We start from the raw sequence: 13,067 nt of genomic DNA on the forward strand, positions 1-13,067 counted from the left end.
CATAGATATAGAAATCGCACCGTTGCAAACTTGCTTTTCAAAGGCTTAATTTACTTCTAAATGATGATGAAAGCTGTCAAGATATTTTTTTATTGCAGATAAATCTTGAGGCGAGGATCGACAGTGAAATACACTCATTCCCCGCAGGGATGGGGTAAGGAAAGGTATTGGAATTCTTGTTCTCCAACTAGACAATCCTGTCTGGGGCGTTTCGACCTTCTATTTTCAACAGGAACAAAGTCAACATAGCGAGAATATTGTAACATCAAAATAATCAAACTAAAACACCCTTGAATGAACACGTACGGGCACATGCGCGCACGCACATAAACACACACACGTGCGCATGCACGATAACTTGTATCTCATGCATCTCAGGAAACATCATATCTGGAAACAGTAAGAAACTTGAGACAGCAGCCGTTTGTCTTTTGTTAGACACGGAGTCTGAATTATTTTTTAATTGAATATTCATTTCTGTTTTTCTTTAGTTTATGAATAATACATATTTTAAATAAACCGTGCTTGATGATCAATTGTGAGCTTTTACACACGTTTTTTTATTTATTTAACATTTACAAATGTTTGATCGAAACATTAACAACGAAAAGTGTGATTATTCAACCATTTGCATAATTATAGTACTTTTCAGGATACACACACACACACACACACACTCGCACAAACACACACACACTCGCACAAACACACGCACACACACACACACACACACACACACACACACACACACACACACACACACGCACACACACACACCCACAGTTGACATCTTAAGAGAAATGGGTGGAGACATGGGGTGTTGTTTTTAAATCGTGCCTCTTCCATCAGCTTGGGATACAAACTGTCGACAAAAAATGATTCCAGAGGTGTAGGAAGGAATACAGGATTACAGTTGTAAATCGATTCAAATATACTGCAAAAAAATGGCTGGGATTGCCTCCAAACTACAACACGATCGAGAAAGATCCCAAGGCATTGGCGGGTACACACGGGCGGTGAACTATTACAACCAGGACTTTGAGGCGCTGAAGAGAGACTGCTTGGAACGCAGGAGGCTGTTTGAGGATGAGTCATTCGAGGCTGTGACATCTTCCTTAGGTTTTAAAGATCTTGGACCAAATTCATACAAAGTCCGTGGTGTCAAATGGCAGAGACCGAAGGTTGGTAGATTAATATGTAATACAACGGATCTTTCTGAATATGTTAAACTTCCTTCTCTTATGTGATGATATGCACAATGATGACCGGGTTTAAGGTTTTTCTAGATATTGGATGGATTTCGAGCAGGACAAATTGATTATGATAAAATTATGTTAAACCCAGCCTGTTCTCCAACCTATACAAAATAATAGGCGGTTTGTCAATGTGACCCAAAACGCATTCACTAGTGCAGCATCCCTATCGCTCAAACCACAAGCGTAGAAGCAAATAATCATCAATCTGTGGCCCAATGTAAGACTGGCAGAATCATTAATGTTTGTGATGTCAATAGTAATGGTTCTCAAGTTGTCCTAAAAAATGTCATTGATTGATTGACCAAATGTTTGTTTGATCACTTATGCCAGGATATATGCAGAAATCCGAAATTTATACTGGAAGATGCTACGAGAACTGACATTTGTCAGGGAGCACTTGGTAAGACACACACACACACACACACACACACACACACACACACACACACACACACACACACACACACACACACACACACACACACACACACACACACACGCATGTAATAAACCCTATACCAAAACACATGTCATAACCTTATAATACATTAGGGGGTTGGTGCTTTTCAGAATATTTAGCATTAAAAAAATATATACCTACAGTATATATATCTCTAATGGTGTCACAAAATAGAAGGCATATCACATGTTTGAAACATAACGCATACAAATAATCGTATGTCATTAAAACAAGTTGTCCTAATGTGTTGTTGCATGATTCGTGCATGCATGGCATTAGACTGAACAAGTGAGGAGCACTGACTGCTACATATATCTCATAGCGCTTCCTCTACCACTTGCAAATAGAATGAGCCATGGCAAAACAAGTCGACCTCGTCCTATAAACCGGTGCTGTGGTAACGTCTCATCGTTGAAAGAACGTTTCACGCCCTTGAACATACCTACATGCTGAGTCCCTTGTCACCTCATAATAACCGAGGCAGTTACGAGGCTGTCTTACACGATTCCCCGGTTCACCTTTCAGTCTGCACCCCGGACAGGTGGAGCAGCAATGTATGTTTAGAAAGAAGCTAATTCCTTCGGCTTTCCTGGCTTAAGGACAATGGACATGTGAGACAAAAACAAGACTATAAAGACACAAAAGTAAATTCAACAGGTCCAACCGTTGTGTTAAATGTTAAATCCCCTGGCCTCATTTGTACATTTACATTCAGGGCGTTTAGCAGACGCCTTTATCCAAAGCAACTTACAAAGAGTACATCTGTCAAAAGAAAGAGAAACAACAATAAAGCGCTGTAGGTACAGTAAGGATGTTTATCAAACCAGGTGCCAACCACTAACAATTGTTGAGTTAACCCATTCCCTGTATACAACAAAGATCACTAGGATAAGAAGATACACAATGCTAAGTACTATTTTTAAGTGACAGGACGTACAACATACAATAAGTGCGTACATTAAGTGCCATTTTTAACCAAACTTGTTACCTGTGTGTGTCCAGGCGACTGCTGGCTCCTAGCAGCCATCGCGTCTTTGACCCTCAACAAGCAGGTTCTGTCTCACGTCGTCCCTCCCAACCAGAGCTTCGAGCACAACTACGCTGGCATCTTCCACTTCCAGGTTCACGGTCAACACACACACATGCACACTCGTGGCTATTTGTGTTTTTTAAGCAGAGGTGGTACAAAAGAGAAATATTTTCTCTACGGTATTGACCTGGTTTACTCTTTTCAAATCATTCCCAGCTTTGACCAGCTGGTCTGCCAGGACGTTTTGCCACTGAATTGCAAAAATGTGATCTGATTTATTGACTTAGAAAATGCGGTGTAAGAATAATGCAAAAAAATTGGACTGAACATTTTGTTGAAAAGTGTTGCAATTCCCAGTAAATTCTCCCAATTCTGACAAGATCTAATTTTGTGGTACTGTTGGCGTTGGGAGCGAGACACAGCTCATCGTGTGCCCTCTGCCCTGCATGCGTCCTCAGTTCTGGCAGTTTGGGAAGTGGGTGGACGTGGTGGTGGACGACCGCCTGCCAACCAAGGACGGCGAGCTGCTGTTTGTCCACTCTGCTGACAGCTCAGAGTTCTGGAGCGCCCTGCTGGAGAAGGCCTACGCTAAGTACTAGGCTTATGCTAATTATTATAATATGAATACGAATACTATTAGCTAGATCCTATATAGTATAGGACGTATAGAAGTATGGAGAGCCTTTGCTAAATATGGAAGGCCTAAACAAGGGATTGAAGGCCTACTAAGCATAGAAGGTCTACGCCAAGTATTGAAGGCCTAAGATAAGTAAAGTAGGCCTTTGCTAAGTATTTAAGGTCTGTGCTTAGTATTGAAGGCCTAGTCTAAGTATAGGAGGCATGGGCTAAGTATTGAAGGCCTGAGATAGGTATTGGAGGTCGTTGTGGAGTATAGAAAACCTTTTCCAAGTATGGCTACACACAGTATGGCTGGAAGGTCGGCCAGGAGCTAAAGATATCTTCTAGTGTCACTCTGGTAAATGTGTTAGTGTGTTAGACGACAACTAAGGTCTGTATTCCTCTGTAGGCTCAATGGCTGCTACGAGGCGTTGTCAGGTGGCAGTACGATTGAAGGCTTTGAGGACTTCACCGGGGGAATCGCTGAGAAACACGATCTGCTGAAGGCCGGACCCCCCCTTTTCAAGATCATCAGAAAGGCCCTGGACAGAGGCTCTCTCCTGGGCTGCAGCATCAACGTGTGTGGGGATATCTCAGATTAACTCCTCTGTCAGCAGAACACCTCATTCTAAATCATTGTGGTATTAACAGCTTGATCCCCTCTCTGCTTTAGATCACCAGTGCGGCCGATTCCGAAGCGGTCACGTCTCGTAAGCTGGTCAAGGGCCACGCCTACTCGGTGACTGGAGCAGAGCAGGTGAGGTGCGCCCAAAGTTTCCGTGCAGAGATGCAGTGTGTCATATTGCTCCCACAGAGGAAGATGGTCCTGGGGAAAAACCCAGCAGGGGAGATGTGACGATTGTGTGTTTTGTTGACAAAATCGTGTATCAAATCCTCCCTCAACAGATTTTTGTTTTGTCCCCTTGATATCCCGCTGTGATTGGTATCCGGTCGCAACCAGTAAATAAAGCCAGAAATTCGTGACTGACGCGGTGTCTCTCGTGTGGCCACCAGGTGGCGTACAGAGGAGACCAGGTTCAGCTGATCCGCGTGAGGAACCCATGGGGGGAGGTGGAGTGGACCGGGAGGTGGAGTGACAAGTGAGTACTCAGATGGTCATGTGACCCGGTTGGCTCTGGTTTTCTTGTATTGACATGTTTCACCAAACCGAGCGCAGTCTGTGGACAGCCGTGTTGGGTTTTGACAGGGACCGACCTGTAATCATGTAATCATGTAATCATGTGTAGTGACCACATACACAAACGTGGCCTGTAGGCTTGATTTCTGATCAATAAAGACATACAGTATGTATGTGTATGTCCTGGCCACCCGTGGCTGTTTGGTGGACCTCCTTACAGAACCTCATGCTATGATTGTATTCAGTTAAATTTCCATACTGACAGCATGACTTTCTGTCAGGCCAAGTAGAACCAGCCCAGTATTCAACTTGAATTCAAACATATGACATGAGATGTAAGTGGAGTAAGCTACTATTGGTAAATTTATATTTCATCCCCATGGTTGAAGCGCGACAGCAGGAATGTTCTTTCGGCAGTAGATGCAAATGTGAACAGCACCGTTGGTATTGAAAAGACATCCAGTCGTTTGCATTGAATTGCCTATTGATCTGCATACCGTATTCTGCAGTTCTATGGAGTGGCGCTATGTGGGGGACGCGGACCGAGACAGACTGAAGAAGAGCTCTGAAGACGGAGAGTTTTGGTAACGTTTCTGCCTAAAGGCTGACTTTTATTTGCATTCTTTGTCCATGTTAAGAAAGTCCATAAACCAAATAAAAAATGTCTTTATTTGCATTATATTGTTACAATTCCTTTGCTGTGCCAACAGGTTGAATAAAACATTTCCTATCACTCTATTGAAGTTACATTAATGCAGGCACTAGCCAAAGCCTTTCTTCAAGGAATCTGAAACATAGCTGGCCGTTAGAAGCAGCTGGACGCAGATATTGGTGCAACCGACCGGCCATACCCCCAGCTATATAACTATGGAATGTATGGCTGTTTTGAGCCGCTAAACTATTTAGCTACTCCAACACTCTGTAAGTAATTATGTCATGGCGTACTTTTTTTGTCCTCAGGATGTCCTTTTCGGATTTCCTGTGTCAGTATTCCATGCTGGAGATCTGCAACCTCACACCCGACGCGCTCACAGACACGGGGGTGAAGAAGTGGGCCCTGTCTGAGTTTGAGGAGGGCTGGAGACGGGGCTCCACGGCGGGGGGATGCAGGAACTTCACGGGTACGGTCCCTCATAACGACATCGCAACAAGGCTTTAACAATTGGGGCTCAAACAATTGAACATGAATTAACCCAGCGACATTAGCATAGTCTTGGACTGCTTTCTCAAGATTAAGGATGGCATATGCTCTGCAACCCACTCAAAATGCGGACTTTTAAGGGTCACGGCGCAGCCGAAGGGTTGTTGGTTTGAAACCTGAGGGCCACGGTCTATCTGTAGGGGAAGGTTAACTCCTAAAACCCCTTACCTAATCCTTAATGACACCAGTCTTTGCGGAAGTGTCTGCTAAACGACTAAATAGGCAATAGTACTGTGACCAAACACCTAAATAACGCTGGTTTAACCGGGGGTGGTGCCAGACTCTTTCTGGAAGAACCCCCAGTTCGTCATAAAGCTGGAGGAGGTGGATGACGACCCGGGTGAGGGGGAGAAGGGGTGCACGGTCATCGTGGGTCTGATGCAGAAGTACAAGCGGCGCATGAGGAAGATGGGAGACGACCTGGAGTTCATGGGCTTCGCCATTTATGAGGTACGGCACGTTGTTTAGGTCAGTGCTAGGAGCACCCTTTCTGTTATTCAATGAAAACGACAACCAATACATCTGGGTTCTTTTTGCTTCTTTTTTTCAGATGCCTAAAGAGGTATGTTTGAAAAAGGCGGTCGTTTTTGATGAGGCTTGTTTCTACAAATTATAAGACTTATGTATTGTAGGTGAAGATTAAAAGGGGACATATTATATCACCAGGCGTGAGTGGGATTAGCCTTACAAGCCGTTTCGAAAATCTGCCCCATATGACATCACTAGTGGGCGTGTCAGCCTAGATCTGTGCTGGATAGATGAGCAACGTTTACTTCAGTCCACTGGGTAGGCTGGTGGACTGATCTATCCAGCACAGATCTAGGTGGACACGCCCACTAGTGATGTCATATGGGTCAGATTTTCGAAACGACTTGTAAGGCTAATCACACTCACACCTGGTGGTATAATATGTCCCCTTTAAACCGGGATGGTTGAACGCATGACAAGTTAAACTTGGGGTGCTTGCTTTAGTTTTCTGGGAGCAGGCAAGTGCACATGAAGAAGAGGTTCTTCCAGACCAAGTGTTCTCAGGCTCGCTCCGAGACCTTCACCAACATGCGAGAAGTTTGCAATCGCTTCTGCCTTCCTCCCGGGGAGTACCTGATCATCCCGTCCACCTACGAACCCAACCACAACGCAGACTTCTACCTGCGCGTTTTCACAGAGAAACAAGCCGATTTCGAGTAAGTCTTTTCTTCATATGGAACCAAAAAGATACCATTGAACTTTTCAAAAGGGATTATATAACCATGTGACTTTTGTCCCTTTTTTCCAGAGAGATCGATGACCCGATTAAATGCGACATTGAACAGGTGCCACCTCAGCTCATTCGTGATGTCTTATAAACTGCCAAACACCCCAAATCAATCAATCAAAACTCAAAAGCTGTACTTTTCCATTGACTCCTCTGCAGATTGAGGTGGATGAAGATGATATAGATGACAGGTTTAAGAGTCTGTTTGGAAAACTCTCTGGAAAGGTATGCTATTCATGCATCAATTTAAATATAAAAAGAAAAGTTGTATTAACCACAGCATCTTTTGGTAAAATATGTAGAAGACAGCCAGTTGGATTAAAATGATATGATTTCTGAACACGCCTTAGGATTCGGAAATGTCCATGTTTGAACTGCAAAAGGTTCTCAACAAAGTGGTGATGAAGAGTAAGCAAGGTTTTTTTCTTCTCTTTGGGACGTCCTTGCTCAATGTTAAAGCAACACATAATTAATTACATTTTTGGCCTTTTCTATCCACAGGGGCTGATATCAAGACCTCTGGGTTTAGCTTAACTACATGTCGCAACATGATCACTCTACTGGATGTATCCTTTCTAGCTTAAATAACCCTTGCAGTTCTTCAATAAGTGCTTTTAAAGGGTGATTACATAGTCGAAGTACAAAAAAACGTACAACAAAGCATCACCATCTGTTACATCACGTGTTCCTTGACCCCATTATCAATAGAAAGACGGAACCAGAAAACTTGGCCTTCTGGAGTTTAAGATCCTGTGGACTAAGATTGAGAAACTGCTGGTGGGGCTTGGTTGTATTACTGTAAATAATAAATGCTATTACAGCAAAGCACATTACATCCCCTGAATGTTGTGCTCTAATGGTGGACGACGCAATGTGGCCTCTTGGACAGATTTTGTACAAGGGGAAAGACGCAGACGGAAACGGCTTCATGAGCACGACTGAAATGCGCTTGGCTGTCGAAGAGGCTGGTGAGAATTTGTGAACGTCTTTTGCTTAAGCGTGGAAGATCCAGATACGGGATGATCACATCCTGTTGGGGTTTCCAACTTCCAATGTCATTTTTTGCTTGCATTTTTCCTAAACTGTAGCATGTAATTTGCTTGAATATATATTTTGTGGGTAGGGTTTTCCCTCAGCAGCCCCCTGCATCAAATCATCGTGGCTCGCTACAGCGAGCCAGACCTCACCATTGACTTTGACAACTTTGTCTGCTGTGTGATTCGTCTGGAGATTCTCTTCTGTGAGTTGGTCTGTTTGATTACAACCGTTGTCTCATTATGCTGCTAGCTAGCTATGTCTCATTATGCTGCTAGCATCTAGTGCTGTGGCATTTTCTTTCAGATATTGCGTCTAGGACAGATGAGACTTCTAAATGCAAAAAAGCCCACAATAGTTGTAGACAATTTACCTTCTTTAATGTATGCGTACACTAGTCTCCTCTCTAGCAGAGTGAGCCCAGAATACAGTTGAACAGAGCTATTTAAACAGATTCACCCCCTCCCCACAATCATCATACAATGGTCAATGATCAAATCAGGGACATGTTTACCAAAGGCCAGAGTCACTTGTGTTCTCATCAAACAGGGGAAAGCATAAGCTGCCCCCTTGTGACCGGTTCAACCAAGGCACAAAGGTTAACCCCGGATAACACTAGGAGGAACAGATAGGATGGCTAGATATCAGAAGAAATAGAAAACAAATCCAAAATGATACAAGCTTAAAACCACACACAGATTTTCCATCACTCTAGCTATGTCTCATTATGTGTCCCGACATCCAGTCCACGGCTATCACAATACAAAGAAACACACAGAGACCCTAACATTCCCTCTCGCTTTGCCACAGTAACCTTCAAGGCCTTGGACAAAGACCACGATGGCAGGATAGAGCTGAAGCCTCTGGAGGTAAGCAGCCCCCGCGGGAGACGACATCGCCGCAAATGGGGGGGCAGACGGTGTGATGACCAACACTGTGACTTACCGTGCCATCTTTACCATTTTTCACAGTGGCTGCAGTTGTCCATGGTTTTGTAGTCAAGCCATGGCAGTCCCCCCAGTGATGACCGCAGTCCGAATGAATCCCGTATTGAACGTCTTCAAATACACCATTGAAATCATCATATCATGCACATCATATGTATCATACATCAAACATAGCATACATGTACATCATACATCATCACATCACATGTGTGTATTTCTTTTTCTCGCCTCTCGCATGAATCACTTGATAATTATATGATTGGGTCCATGAGTGTTTTTCATTCTGTCAATAAAGGTTGCACACATCTCAGTGGGGGAGGTCTTGTGTGTACACGCAGAGCCAAAGTACCCTACCAGTGATTCATAATCACATGTCTTTTTCTCACTAGAAACTTGAATAGCTTCTAGTCTTGAGGTGGGGAAAGCCAACATAGGCCTGTGTTCTCCCAACACAGACCTTGAATACTTTCATAAATACGACTTGATAGATACCACGCAGCAGGAAAGTCCTTAACATGAACTCAACTGCCTCGGAGGGTGAAGAAATGCCTCTTCATGAATCTGATTTATGAAGGCGTTTTCCACTCCGCTTAGCATGATTTAACTGGTTGAGGCCTAGTAGCAATCCTGAGGAATTATCCTTGGTTCCTACTCAACATACAATCCCATCTGCTGGTGTAACTGTCCATATGCAGCACCCTATAACTGGTTTGGGAGTCAAGACGGCTTATTAGGCTTTGACACTTCACTAATTACCCTTTTCCATTTCCTATTCATATCTATTGGCAAAGTTCCTGGTGTCGCCTTCAAATGAGTCTCCAAATCCTCATCAAAACATGTCATATTTGACATGTAATTGCCCTTCTTCATCAGTAGCATCCATAAGCTCAACATCATGTAATTTTATTGCGTGAAAAACATTGAGGGCGTTCCCCTATACTTGTCTCATCTAAACACACAATATGCCTGCACCAGAGATAAGGCACGCTGTTTAATTACAGCAGCTTCAAGTTGTGTTTGGGACCAGAGACAGTTCGCCTCACGGCGAAAAGGCCTTCTCAGACATGTCTCCCTTTACCATATTAGGCTGTAAAAACGCACCACGTTGCAAAAGGTTGAAATACGTGAAGAGCAGTGTTGCCCGTATAAGGGAGTTCCTCGTAGCTTACCGCCCCTTCCTGGTTCCTACACACCTGCTGAGTTGCTGAACCGGAAGCTCCTACTTAATTAATTCTAAGATTTAAACAGTTGCGGGTTGGGAACGCTAATAAATACGCACCGTGACACAAAAGTGCCAAACCATGACCCCCTCCAGAGTCATTGTTCGATAGGATCATTGTCTACACGTAGCCTAAGTCAGCCGGTCGGAGCTCACCTGAGGGCGGGAGGTTAAGGTGTGCGCAGTTTGCTTGCCTCCACCCATTCGGATCTGCGCCTCTTCTTCTACCAGACCTCTGTCGCTGCGGACTACATCTCTTGTCTTTGCCCTACTCACACACACACACGTTGAAATGGTAAGTAGCTTTCCCCAAGTTAGTGTTAAATATGTACGGTTTTGTTGGCTAGTAGGGTACCACTTGCGTATTTTAAACTGTGGGGTTAATTGCTGATTGTTAAGTTAATTGAAGAGCCGTTTACCTCTTGTATTACTCTCCCACACACTTGTAAATTAAGATGTTCTTGGTACGCTTCAGCGTTGGAGACGCTAGCTTCCATAAAGATGTTTTGTTTTTTACCAAGAGGGGAGTTGGTGTGCGATTGGTGTCAGGTCGACTGGTTTCTCTGTCGGTGTATGGCTCTGCTGTACTCCTAACTAGTTTCAGCAGTTCGCACGCAGGCGCTCCAGCTGCCTGTGGGAACTTGTTTCCCGTTTGGAGGAATGCAGCAGTCAGGCCTGAACATCGTTGAGCTGGAATGCTGCTGCCAGGCCCTATTATGTGGATTTAGTTTTACGTCTCGCTTAATGGGCCTAATGCATCGCTTTTTTTTATACTGTAGGAATATATAAATACTGATACGTATTTATATATTTCCTAATCTTTATAATAACACTGATTTCAGTTTCTTTCTGCAAACTGATTGATTAAATATTTCCCTACGTTGACCAAGCACTACTCGTTTTTAACTTTTGAAGGATACGTTGGTAATGAAAAGCTAATCGTTCAAAGGAATATCCACATGACTGGTAGTTCAATCCATGTTTGACATGAAGATGTGGGGTGCCAAGTCAAATGTTTTGCATGGTCTTTCTCACAGACATCAGGAGTCAGGGTCAGTGCTGAGGCAAGTAATTGCATCGAAAGCATCAAAATCCGCCTCAACAAGGAGGATCCCAGGGACCGGTTCAAGGCCTTGTTTTTCACGATCAACGAAGGAGAGATCGGTGTGGACTCCACACTCCAGATAAAAGACGTCGATGGCGAGGACCAAGATGCCTACAAGGTGCTGAAAATGAAGCTGCAGGAGTACCCGGCTTGCTATGTTGTCTACGACTGCTGCTATGAAACCAAAGAAACTGAGAAAAACGAATTGATTTTCATCATGTGGTAAGCTATTGTTGACTTTTCTAGGGCATAGTTATATGTAAGTTTCAAGAACGTTTACAGTGATTCCACGTATATACTATGATCAGGTAATGGATTGCTTTTACACTGGCCAGCTGTTTGCCTAAACCATTTTCATTCATTGAGTTCTCGATGCTACCACATTTTTTTTTTGCAAAATCATTCAATCACTGTTTTCCCCTTGTCCCAGGATCCCTGATCATACCAAGATTAAAATGAAGATGTTGTATGCCAGTTCTAAAGACTCCATCAAACGGGCACTCGCAGGTAATTTTTTATTTTGCATCTCTCAGATGTTAGTAAAACATTTCCCATACTTGTGGGGCTTCGGTTTTGCTACAGAATCGTGGTGCAAGTAATGACGCCAGCGATTTATTCTGTTTTCTTTCATTGTTATATATACACCTAATTTGTACATGTGGCTATAAATTAACTTTTGCATTTGTTTGACCACAGCTTGCGGCATCAAGCACGACTGGCAGATAAACGACACCTCAGACCTCTTAGACCAGTCCGCATTTCTGAGCAAGATTGGAAAGGGAATTATCAAGCTGGAGGGGAAGGATGTAAAAGACTAGTAGCACCATTGGCCAGAGCTATCCATGTTTGCTGTTTTGATGTAGATCAAATAAAAAATGTGTTTGACATGACAATTGAGATTAAACACGAGTGTTAATAAAACAGACACAATTAAATGAATTGCCGGGAGTGGGTCCATCGATTACTCAATCTGCAATTCTGTATTCTTTACCCTTTAGTAAAGGCGCCATGAATAATGTTCTTGGTTAAAAATGTTCATTCTTCAAATGTAGACCTCAGTTCGAGCTAAAGTGATGCAGTATCCTTGTTGACCGTTTTGTTCATTTTCATTTCATGCTCAAGGATGAACATGCCTCTAGTTTCAAATGCACACCAAGCTCTTTCCAAAAGGGAAGGTGCCCCTAATTAAAAATGAAGCACCTTTCTCTCAATGCCAGCTGTTGTGATGTTGGAAGCTCACACTTAGGTGGGGAATAAAGTTTTTAAGAATTTCATATTGTCCATTTGTTATATTAAGGATGGCTGGAGTATTGATTTCAGGAACTCCTGCGCTCATAGAATACGATTAAATGCTTATTGGTGCATCGTAATGGTTGAACTAACTTGTAGATGGATCCGGGCTTGAGACATACCACCAGGTGTGTGTGATTAGCCTTGCAAGTATTTTTGAAAATCTGCCCCAATATGACATCACTAGTGGACGTGTCCACCTAGATCTGTGCTGGATAGATCAGCCTATAGTGGACGGAAATAAACATTGCTCATCTATCCAGCACAGATTTAGGTGGACACGCCCACTAGTGATGTCATATTGGGGCAGATTTTCGAAACGGCTTGTAAGGCTAATCACTCGCCTGGTGGTACGTCTTAAGCTAGTTTAAATGTTTCATGTTGCGACTTCATGAGGTGGGCGTTATACGAGTTTGAACATTGAGAAAGATGAGCATGTTTGACCTGGATTAGGCTAGTCACGTCATTCAATTTACATTGTGTCAACTAGAAGCTCTGGGGCGAAGTCTGGTG

General features: G+C 43.4%; 2 protein-coding genes across 2 annotated transcripts; both read left to right on the top strand.

The window, feature by feature from the left end:
- Positions 1-779: 779 nt before the first annotated feature.
- LOC115559787 (calpain-2 catalytic subunit) lies at positions 780-9,250 on the top strand. The gene is made up of 21 exons (XM_030378876.1): positions 780-1,181; positions 1,587-1,656; positions 2,719-2,837; positions 3,205-3,338; positions 3,774-3,942; positions 4,038-4,121; positions 4,379-4,464; positions 5,012-5,086; positions 5,463-5,623; positions 5,984-6,153; positions 6,254-6,265; positions 6,676-6,887; positions 6,980-7,016; positions 7,118-7,183; positions 7,309-7,366; positions 7,460-7,524; positions 7,667-7,735; positions 7,848-7,926; positions 8,082-8,198; positions 8,804-8,862; positions 8,965-9,250. Exons 1-21 carry the CDS (start codon positions 945-947, stop codon positions 8,989-8,991), a joined length of 2,106 nt encoding a protein of 701 aa, XP_030234736.1. The 5' UTR covers positions 780-944; the 3' UTR covers positions 8,992-9,250.
- An 888-nt stretch (positions 9,251-10,138) lies between these two features.
- cfl1l (cofilin 1 (non-muscle), like) lies at positions 10,139-12,203 on the top strand. Its single transcript, XM_030378877.1, has 4 exons — positions 10,139-10,454; positions 11,197-11,486; positions 11,695-11,771; positions 11,961-12,203. Exons 1-4 carry the CDS (start codon positions 10,452-10,454, stop codon positions 12,080-12,082), a joined length of 492 nt encoding a protein of 163 aa, XP_030234737.1. The 5' UTR covers positions 10,139-10,451; the 3' UTR covers positions 12,083-12,203.
- The last annotated feature ends 864 nt before the right edge of the window (positions 12,204-13,067 follow it).

The sequence above is a fragment of the Gadus morhua genome, chromosome 15, assembly GCF_902167405.1.
Source record: "Gadus morhua chromosome 15, gadMor3.0, whole genome shotgun sequence".
NCBI classification, from domain to species: Eukaryota; Metazoa; Chordata; class Actinopteri; order Gadiformes; family Gadidae; genus Gadus; species Gadus morhua.